At 37.1% G+C, this 11688-nt stretch overlaps 1 protein-coding gene across 6 annotated transcripts in view; it reads left to right on the forward strand.

Moving 5' to 3' along the window:
• Nucleotides 1–11046, forward strand: part of LOC114653592 (myosin light chain kinase 3-like) — a 189929-nt gene extending 178883 nt beyond the window's left edge. For 5 of the 6 annotated variants that reach the window (XM_051928837.1, XM_051928838.1, XM_051928839.1 and 2 more), the window contains 2 exons: nt 1071–1149; nt 10652–11046. In XM_051928837.1, coding sequence (XP_051784797.1) covers nt 1071–1149; nt 10652–10714 — 142 coding nt within the window. In that variant the 3' untranslated portion in view covers nt 10715–11046. Of the gene's footprint in view, nt 1–1070; nt 1150–1983; nt 2042–10651 lie in introns of all 6 variants that reach the window. The other variant, XM_028803991.2, reaches the window with a different exon arrangement.
• Nucleotides 11047–11688: the final 642 nt, after the last annotated feature.

Consider the following 11688-nt stretch of genomic DNA (forward strand, 5'->3'; position numbering starts at 1 on the left):
ACATGTCATATTAATTTAACAAAATTGTAATTTTGCAAAAACAAAAACTATTCCAGATTATAAGTTTGTAATTAGACCGTAAAAATTTATTTTACAGCTGTTGAGAATCTAGCGCACATTGTGAGCATCCTCCCTCAGCCATTACTCCCTTTCTCAGCAACAATGTGCAAGTCAATACAGTTTGTATTATGACTTGTATTCTGGTTTGTATAAAGGGCTCTTTAACAAGGAAGCTTCAAGATGAAGGACAAAATACTAAGGAGGAAGCATCAGTTACTTAAACCTGGAGAAACTATGATGAGGCAGTGGTTAGTGCTGCTTCTAGTGGCATGTGTGTAATTCCTAACCCGATCAGTATCTGAGTGAAGTCTTCACATCCTCCATATGTCCGTATTGGATTTCCCCAGGCAGTTACTTCCTGAATCCCAAAGATTTGTTGGCTGCATTGACTGGTGATTGTAAATTAGCCCAAAGAACAAAAATGCAAGTGTTTGTGAATCTTGTGATGGACTGGTGCCCCATGTAGGGTTGCATCCTGCATTACACCTGATATCGTTACTCACACTATATCAGCGGTTCTCAAACTGTGGTGCAAAAAATTAACAAAATTAATAATAATAAAAATTAACAAAAAAGGGGGCTCGAATATTGCCATATGTGGCGTAATTTCGCTATTCGTAGGGAAATTTTAAACTTGTAGCGGTGTATCGGCAGCAAAAAATATAGGAATAAATTTTATTAGGGTTTCAAAAAAACGTTAGGGGGGGCGCGATAAAAACTGTTATGAAAACTCAGGTCGCAAATACTTAAAGGTTGAGAAACGCTGCACTATATGATAAATTCTGGCTAACTGTTGGATACAACTGGAGTTCCTACTAAAATTGCATCACTTTGCCAAGAGAGGTTTCCATCTTCTTTCAAATGTACTCTTTTATTCCATGTTCCTCGTTTTATACGCAGTATTCCATTAATGGATATCCAATACATTGTAATAGGAAAATTTACTGAAACCTAATTATAATCTTTACTGTGCCTACATGTCATTTAGGCAATATATTTGTTTATTCCAGCTGGAGGATAAGTGCAACTGAGTCTCTGAAGCACCCCTGGCTTTCAGATCGCAGTCTTCACTACACGCTTCATCAGCAGGTACAGTATTCTTTAAAGGTCCATCATTCAGTTTTGGCTGCCAAAGTGGATTGTGCTGGCTCATAAAAAGTTCCAGATTTGAAGGTACAAATCCCTCCCCAGTTTGTATGGAGTTTGCTGCACATTCTCCCCATGTGTGGATAGATATTTCTTAATAAACTTTGGTATTCTTTCCACAACTCAAAGAAATGCATGTTGACTGGTAACTCCAAGATGTCCCCATATGAGTGAGTATCTCAAATTTGCAAATGCATGGGTATTCTAAATTTGTTTAGGTAAAATTAAGGCTTATAGAGAAACATACTTTAGCTCTTTTCACAGTTGGAGCATTGTGAGAATTTGATCATTTACTTCCATATATTTCCCAGTGAATATTTGTTTGCATCTTTGAATAAATGTTTTCCTTCTACCACCCAAAAACTAATTACAACTAATACAATTAAGCAGACTGATAATACATTTGACCCATATGAGTGGGTGGGTGAGTTTGTGGCCTCTCAGATGAACTGATGAAACAAGAAAGGAATGCTTCCTGCCTTGTGTCCCATGCTGCTGTGGTAGGCCACATGCCCTTGAATTGAATTAATCAGCGTTGAGAATGTTACTTGTTATTTTTGCTTTAAATATGGCAAAATCAGTTGACACAATCAGTTGCCTAGCTTTAAGAATCCTAAACTTTTTTTTGTCATTAGAAAAACAAGAGGTAGGTTTTCCCTTAATGTTTTAAGGATGTAAACAGGAGTTGAGTGGACTTGACTATTGAGGAAGGAATACACAAAAAAGATTTTCTCATTTTTGATGATATGTGATAGCATTGCTTTATCTTTCTTTTAGGCTAAGTCCCACATGACCCATGCACCTTCTTCCCCTCAATGATATTTCACAAGAGGCTGTAAGTAAGTTTTAGGAATACTCTGTATTTAATATTATGTTTACTCCATATGTGACTTAATAAGGCGTTTATTATTAAGAACTAATAAGCTTGTACATTTTCATATGGGCCATTGGAGCTGCCCCATATCTACATGAACTGATGCATAACTAAGGTACTAACTCCAGCAAAATTGTAGAGTTTGTATGGTCTCCCCATGTCCACATTGATTTTTTCCAGGTGTTTCTCATCACTTTCCATATTCTAAAGACATGCACATTAGGTTGAGTGATGCTCTTAAACTACTTTGATATGTGTATGTGTGTGTTATAACATCTAAAATAAATAAATAAAAGGGGAGGCAAAAGAAGGTCCCAGAAGATTTTATCATTCACAGAACTACTAAGTAAACTAGCAGACACGCGAATATGTAACGTAGCTTAATGCCACGGTTTTCAAACTATGGTACGCGTACCACTGGTGGTACTTCAAGTCATGCCAAGTGGTACTTGTGTGGTCCTTTATTTTCCACAAATCGATGTTGCTTGAATGCCAATATGTTGCATATAATGATATATAGTATAAGTATACTACTGTAAATGCGTGGAAGACTCCAAGCCGGCTTTTATTAGAGCGGGCACCCATTTCCTTAATTAGTTTAATATCACTTTAACGTCATAATTATAGTCATTATAGTGATTATAGTGACTTTTTCTTCAAAACAACACAGGCGTAAATAAACGATTCATTGACAGTGGTACTTCAGTTTACTGGTCCTCACGGAGTGGTACTTGTTCAAAAAAGTTTGAAAACCGTGGGCTTAATGGAAGACATTATGACTCATGTAGAGACCATTTCGAAAACAGAGTTGTCTCAAGTAACATATTACAGCTTCAGTGGTTTTCATTTTTAAAAACTCCATGTCTCTTCAGGGGTTTCCAACAATGATCCTGGAGGGCTGTAGTGGCTGTAGGTTTTCATTCAAACTCTTTTCTTAATTAGTAGGGACAAGTTTTTGCTGATAATGAACTCTTTCACCTTTATTTTAATTGATTTGCTATTTAAGACTCAGATCCCCTAATTATTTCTTTTTTCCTTCATTATCAGCCAAACGATAGTTAGATAATGAGATACATTGTCCATCATACAATATCTGAAAATATAGAAAGGTGAAGGTCTCAGTAATGTTGACCTGCTCAGATCCACAAAATATTTTGACATGTCCTTAGAAAAACAGAAAATCAACAGTTTTGGCAATGTCAGCTGTGGCAGAATGAAAGTACCGACAAGCCATGGAATTAAATAACAGGTTTAATTAACAATAAGAATTGACGTCTAATTAAGAAACTGGTTTGAGTGAAGTTGGTAAGAGTTTGAGGCCGCAAATTAACTGGTCATCTGTTGGCTTAATTCACAACTCCTTTTTGTTTGTCTACCATTTAAGGAAAATATTGATCAATTCAGTCGACTGAATCTTAAAAAAACATGAAAATTAAAATTAAGGGAAACTAAGTCAATTAACAGCAAAAACTGGTCACTAATTAAAAAAAAAAAAGAGTAAGAATGAAAACCTGCAGCCATAGCAGCTGCTCCAGGACTATAATTAAATAAGCATGATTGAAGAATTAAATGAATAAGCCATATACAGTATATGGATAGATAAATACTGTTGAATCAGAGAGTGAATCAATACGTATTTTTCTAAAATATGACTAGCTAGTTTAGGAAAATATGCATTCATTTTAATCTACCTATGAACTTCTCCACACTGGTGGTAAGGTTGTCCTCCTGGCATTGCAAGCAATCTTTGCTTCCATTTGGGCGATTGGCATCATCCCAACTGACTGAAAAACGGAACTTGTTGTCCCTATCTGGAAAAGGAAGGATGATCACCTGGATTGTGGAAACTACAGGGGAATAACACTGCTCTCAGTAAGGTCCTTGCTAAGGTTGTCCTCGATAGGATCCATGATCACTTGCTCACCTACTGTACCAGTGACCGGAGCAGTCTGGTTTTATGCCTAAGAAGTCTACCATCGACTGCATCCTGACACTGAGGGTTCTCATGGAGCACAAACGCGAATATCGGCAGAGTGTCTGGGTTTGCGAGTGTCCTGGATAAAAACCAAGATTCAGGCCTTTAATGACCTCTTAGGCACAGCCATCAGCAGTGTGTCTCTCTGCACATAGAGTGTCGATCTTGTCGAGAGGTTTACTTACTTTGGCAGTGACATTTATGTCTCTAGTGACTCTTCCTATGAAGTCAGTAGACGGATTGGGAGAGTATGGGAGGTCATGAGGACATTGGAAAGGGGCGTGTGGCTTTCAAAATATCTCTGTAAAAGGATGAAGGTCCAAGTCTTTAGAGTCCTGGTGCTTCCTGTCTTGCTATATGGCTGCGAGACATGGACGCTATCCAGTGACCTGAGACGAATTCCCCATGATTCCCTGAGGGTGATCTGGTTCACAGGATCCTCATTGTTTAGGACTCAAGTGGCTGGACCAGGCCAAGGGGACTCCCATGTAACCTCCGGTCATTTCCGGAGGGTGGTACTGGACTGCATGTCTGCCTGGGAGCTGTTTCATTGTGTGGTGGGTGCGGCAACGCATTGTACCAGTGCATGCTCCTCAACCTGACCTGACCTGACCTGACCTGACCTGATCTATCTATCTATCTATCTATCTATCTATCTATCTATCTATCTATCTATCTATCTATCTATCTATCTATCTATCTATCTATCTATCTATCTATCTATCTATCTATCTATCTATCTATCTATCCTTATGCTGCAATGAAATATAAAAACTTGTTAGAAAATAAATAAATGGTTAGGACAAAGTAAGAGAAGCCCACTGTGGTTGCATACAAACAGTGGTTTCTAATGGTATGTGTACATGAACAAATGAATGCAATATTTCTATTAACAAAGGCCTTTGTGGCTCAGACTAGAAGAAGAAATGTGCATGCATACAGGACCACTTACACTGCATACTTGAAACTTATGGTCAGCAATATTTCTGAAACAGATTAGTTATGCTTTGCCAATTTGTTAGCACTAGGTTACATTACACTGGATTCTATACCCAAACATCATTTTTATTTGGAATTTAAATAATGGCTAAGGCAGCCCAACTTAAAGGAGGGTCTACAAAGTCAAAGCAAAGCTATTAGAACAAAAGAGCCCATGAACAATTTATATTTAAAATGCTGCCCTGACTGTAAGGTGTTAGGCAAAAATATGCATTCATATTTTACTTGACATGTTTAATCAACATTCCAAAGCAAAAGAAATAAACTTTCAGTCCAAGTAGATGTAGACTAACTGTACTCTAATAAGAAGTGCACATCACCTCATGTTTTCATAAATACAGTATGTCTGTATTTTCTTTTCCTTTACCATAAACTGAATACCAGCACTTTTTTAATGTAACACTTAGTAAGTGATATTTTGAAGACACAGTCATCATACTTAATGTATAACTAGATCATTGCTCAAAATGAGTTTACATTGGAGAAAAAACTGATGCTTGTAGCATACCATACCTTTAGTAGAAAAATAACATTTTGATTGTACAAATTGCATGGGCAGCAACAAACATGTGTCGGGAAAGTGTAATAAAGCTGATTACTCATGAACAGGCAATTAATTTGTATTTGGAAAGTGTCACAGGGTTAGAAAAACAAACATCCAGTATTGTTCTTTGATCTCTAAAATCTATTCAGGATAACAAGTGTGCAGGTCAGATTTGAATATTTTTTCATATATTTTCCGTAAAGGCCATTAATTTGTTTCCATATCATTTTTTGTGACATGTTTTTCATATAAATGTCAAAACATTTTCGGCACTCATAGGGCTGGAAACAAAGATGCCTACTGTGTTTTCTTACAAGTAAAATTAATTATCAGAAAAATAAATAGGGTTATGGATGAATGGAAAAGTGTCTTTAATATCTCCGTTGCCCAAGGGTGTCTTTCAGCAAAGCAATAGTCCTTCTTTGCAGATGACAGTAAAATGGTAAAATGCTTCCTGAAACATCATCAATCCATTCATTTTCATGGTAAAACCTATAGAAATGATATAAAAAAAAGTTTGTTCAGGTATCTCTGTTTTCTACAGGTTCCTTCCATAACCCACAGATATGGACATTAATACTCTAAGTAGGTTTAGTAGTTCATTTGCACACAGAAATGGAGGTCTGGAAGAGAGCTCAGCCTGACATCACACACACGGACATGCACTGCTTATACCTTAGAAGCTCTCCCATTCACTTGTGGTTTGGAGTTCTCCCATTACTGTCCACAATTTCAGAGTTTCTATCTAACCTAAGGGTTACTGGTTCACAACTGGCAGGTAGTGCTCAGCCAGTGACACTAGAGAGCAATTTGTCAGACCAGTTTAAAGTGGGTTTGTGAGTGTCCTCCATGAAAGACTGGCATCCTGCTCGGTTTTGGTTCCTGCCTATTGCCCAAGATTAGTTTCTGGCTTTTCAAGACAAAAGTGAATCTCGTGGTCAACATTGCTTGGTGTTCAGACAGGTGAATACTTGCAGGGGAACAAGTATTAAGATTTTGGCGTGAATTTCTACACCTTTTGCACATCCCAAATATATGAATTTCAGGCAACAGTGTGAATGAGTGGAGGTATGCATGTGGTGTCGGATTCACAATTGGCTCCTTACTTCAAATTCTAAATTTTTACACTATATAAAAATTCAAAGTCACCTAGTTATGTTCCTGTGGTTTATATTTGTATTTTGAAACACTGACTGAGAAGTTAGATTGAAGTCCAGCCATCCACATTCAGATCAGCTCAGTTTATTTCAGGGTTATAGAAGTCGGACAGCATTTTGAAGACACAACATTAAACTAACACTGCCATCTTTAAAATGGGCAAAGAAATAGAGTGCACCAGAAGAAAAATCCCTGTGCCTACATACGAGCCAAAGACCCTGTAGCCAGGAGGCAACAGTGCTTCTCCCTACACTAGCTTGCTGCTCAAGTCAAACTAAACTTTATAAAATGTATATATTTGGATGCTTATGTTGCAGTCAGTTATTTAAGTGTCCAGGGAGGTGTTAGACAGTCTTATGGGTAAGGCAACAGGGAATCTGTGTGTATTTTAAGTGTGCATTACTTCCTTAACATTTCCCACTAGATTAGTTTAATAATGCATACTTTTCAATTCAGTTAACAACTTTTCAGTAGTGTAAGAACTTTAATTTAGTTAAGAAGATGATTGGTCAATATAAATTATTTTTACATTCTATGTAAACATATTACATACACATATTTCATTTTTTTGTAAAAATTTATACTATACACGTATATCTAAATGCATAATCGCTTAACTAATATTCAACAGCTTGCATGATAGGCGCCATTCAGGAGAACAGCTTCAAGCACAGCTTAACAGTTGTGCAGAACAGAGCAGTGGTACATTGAGGCATTAAACTACATAAGTTTCAGTAAAAACTGAAAAAATGGGGGCACTCTAAAATTTTTAAACATTGTAGTAACAGCTTTCTTACTCTCACTTGACCTGTCAAACCTACAGCTCCAAGTCTTCTCTTCACATTTGAAAATGAATGTTGCTTTCTTCAATCACTGTTAAGCTGTGCTTGAAGCTGTTGTCCATTTGAGGCACATATCTTCTAAGCTGATGACTCTCTGGAACTTCTCTTCTGATTCTTCTGTGGCTTTGGGTCTGCCAGACCTGTTCCTGTTTGTGTTTCCTTCAGATGGTGTTGGAAACGACTCACTGACACCTTGGCTTTGTTTGCAATTTCTCTAGAGGAAAGACCTCCACTTTTAAGTGTTGTAATGATCTGTTTATCTTTCTCTGTCCATTTCTCACTATTCTGATAGCAATATACACTGCAATATTGTCCAAATAATACCACAGGTTGTTCCAATAGTGTTGTTAAACAGACAGGGAATTTTTTCAGTAATCGGCAAATATTGGGACACCTGTAAAAATGGTTTGCATCAACTCTCAATGCTTAATTAACTTTCACTGCTGCAGTTAAAGTATACTTTGTTAACCCATTACTTGTTCCCTGATAATGCCTCTTTGCATGACTCTGAAAATTACTTTTGTTATCAGTTTTTGCTGACCTAAACTATTCTTTTTCCTCTGGCAGTTTACCCCTTACCTTTGTACCATTTCAGGTTATTTATTGGACTTGAACTGCTTACATTTCAATAACAATTTAAAATATGATGGTGTTCCTAAAGTTTTAACTGGTATATATATGTATACAGTACATACAGTATACAAGGGACATTTAAAAAGTTTCCGCATTTTTATATTTTCGCTGGAAACGGTGAAGATGGGACAAATAGTAATTGGGCATTAAAAAGTTGGTACGACGCTGGGAAAATTGCATTGCAAATGAAGGTGACTATGTAAAAAAGTGATGTAATTTGTTTTTGAAATTCATAAGAAAAAAAACTACGTGGGGAAATTTTTTCAAATGTCCCTCGTATACACAGTATATGTATATATACAGTATAATATATATATATATATATATATATATATATATATATATATATATATATATATATATATATATATATATATTTAAAAAATCATAAAATATATATAAAATCATATCAACTAAGAAGGTAATCAGAGTGCTACAAATCCAGTGCATTTAGTTAGTATTATAGAAGGAAAATGTAAAGCTGTCACAGCTAAACTTTGACTGTGTTTAGATCACGTAAAAGGACAATGATCTAAAGCAAACCAGAAAATCTATAAATCATTACCTGTGTGACAGATAGGGAGCGCTATCGCTCCCTTGAACCCTCGGACACCACGCCAGACACCAGGTAAAAGTCCAAATATTGACTTTATTATACGAAATACGTGCACAAAGCACCCTCCTCTCCACAATACTCATATAATAAACAAATCACTAATCAAACAATCCTCCACTCTCCCAGACACATTGTCACCCTTCCACCCAGCTCAGCTCAACGTCTGTGATCACCCATAGTTATTTTATAGTCCTTGACCCAGAAGTGTTTCGCTCTCTCTGTTCATGTGACTAGGAACACTTCAGGGTCATATAAAAACTCTTCTTCTTCATCCTGGAAGCACGTCCTTCCTCCTGTTGCTGTGATTAAGACGTACTTCTAGGTTATAGGGCACGTAAGAGTCTCTGGGCCTCCCTGCAGCATTCTCTAGCGGCCCCCACGGTATCCAGCAGGGCTGTGGATAAAAACTCCATTGTCCAGGATTCCCTGCTGGCCTTCGGGGCACCTCCATGCTGCAGTGAGAGCTCCATCTGGCGACCTGGGGGTATTGGCCGGGATGAACGGTTGGCCATATATCACACCTGAAAAGGAAAGAATCAATGTTTTGGATTTCCAGACTTCACCTCCATTGACCCATATGAGTGCTGTATATGAAAGCGATTAAACATCAATGAACTGAACCATTGTTATGAAAAGGAGTGGACCAAATCCCTCCAATGCAACGTGTTAGGCTGATAAGCTCACACAGGAAAATATACTGTTCTTCAAGTTAGTAAAAACAAAGGTAGATCTACAAGCTATTGAATTACAGGGACTATGTAGTTTTCAACATGTGGACTAGATTTATTAGCCTAGATTTATCAAATTTTATAATTTGGTGAGAACTATATGATTTTTACTTATGTCATGATAAAAATTAATCATACAGTTGAAAGAAGGTGCACTTACTTTTTCACATCACATACATGGATACATGGTAGATCAACAAACTTAATAAAATGTTAGTCAGTCAATCAGTCAGTCATTATCCAACCTGGTATATCCTAACACAGGGTCACGGGGGTCTGCTGGAGCCAATCCCAGCCAGCACAGGGCACAAGGCAGGAACAAATCCCCAGATAGGGTGCCAGCCCACTACAGGGCACACACACACACACACACCAAGCACACACTAGGGAAAATTTAGAATCACCAATGCACCTAACCTGCATGTCTTTGGACTATGGGAGGAAACCAGAGCACCTGGAGGAAACCCACACAGGCACGGGGAGAACATACAAACTCCATGCAGGGAGGACCCGGAAAGCAAACCCAGGTCTCCTTATTGCGAGGCAGCAGCGCCACCGTGCCGTTCATAATAAAATGCTAATTTAATTAAAATTAAAATAAATATACACTTGTATTTTTAACTCTTTGAAAACTATATATATATCCATCCATTACCCAACCTGCTATAGCCAAACTACATGGTCACGGGGGTCTGCTGGAGCCAATCCCAGCCAACACAGGGCGCAAGGCAGGAACCAATCCCGGGCAGGGTGCCAACCCACCGCAGGACACACACAAACACACCCACACACCAAGCACACACTAGGGACAATTTAGAATCGCCAATCCACCTGACCTGCATGTCTTTGGACTGTGGGAGGAAACCGGAGCGCCCGGAGGAAACCCACGCAGACACGGGGAGAACATGCAAACTCCACGCAGGGAGGACCCGGGAAGCGAACCCAGGTCTCCTTACTGCGAGGCAACAGCGCTACCCACTGCGTCACCATGCCACCCCAATATATATATACTGTATATACTGTATACTGCATTTTTTTTAAATGATTTTTTTTTTTTTTTTTTTTTTACTTAACAGATTAATAAGAAGAAAAGAATACAGCAAGCCACATTCTACTGGACCAACAGTGCTACAGCGTAATAAACACTGAAGAGGAGATATTTTTGTTCTGCATTAGTAATTATAGTTTTAATAATATTTAAATGTAATATATAGTTTATTATATAATTGTAGTTAAGCATTTTTAAGGTGATATACGTAATATAGGAGTGTTTTGGTTCATTTAAGGATTTGTTTATTTTTGTTTTCTTTTATTTCTCAGGGCTTAATTCAATCAAAAAAATTATTATGAATATTTAAATGATAAATTTGTAAAGTCTACAATACTGCAATTGAAAGAGCTGATTTTGGATTTTGTCTTTAAATTTAATTTGACAGAAAATGTGAATAATAATAATAATAGTAGTAGTAGTATTACAATGTACCATTTATATCTATCTATCTATCTATCTATCTATCTATCTATCTATCTATCTATCTATCTATCTATCTATCTATCTATCTATCTATATTAAACAACTCTTGCCATTTTACTGGAACATTTTATAATATAGAATCAAAGCGGATTTCAGCTCTTAATATGTTAACCTTTTAAAGTATGAATGCCAGTGACTACATTACATTGTTTTAGTGTAAAAAAATTGAGTGCCGCCTGGTCCAGTGGTTTTATCTAAACTCTGGGGTTTCATTTTGCAAAAGTATTAAGCCTTGTGAAGCACTCGATATTCTCTGGTGCTCAGTTTGAGGATTTCCTTTTCCCAGGTCTTTCTCATATTCTTCTGTCAACTTTTGTGAGTCTTTGTTGATAAACGTATCTTGGATGAATCCCATTTAAATCTTTAATCCACACATTGTAAATGTATCAGGTGTCAGATCCTGCATGTGATGTTAACTGTATCTTTTTGACAAGACTACCTTCTCTGTAATGATATTACAGTGCAATTTAATGTTGATCTGCTGTATTGCAATGTTGTGTTGAATTTTTAAGATGTAAATAATGTAGCATGTTTTTAAATTATTTATATATATTTTGTTGCTGGTTTTGAAACAGAAAT

Source organism: Erpetoichthys calabaricus, chromosome 6 (assembly GCF_900747795.2).
Source record: "Erpetoichthys calabaricus chromosome 6, fErpCal1.3, whole genome shotgun sequence".
Taxonomy (NCBI): domain Eukaryota; kingdom Metazoa; phylum Chordata; class Cladistia; order Polypteriformes; family Polypteridae; genus Erpetoichthys; species Erpetoichthys calabaricus.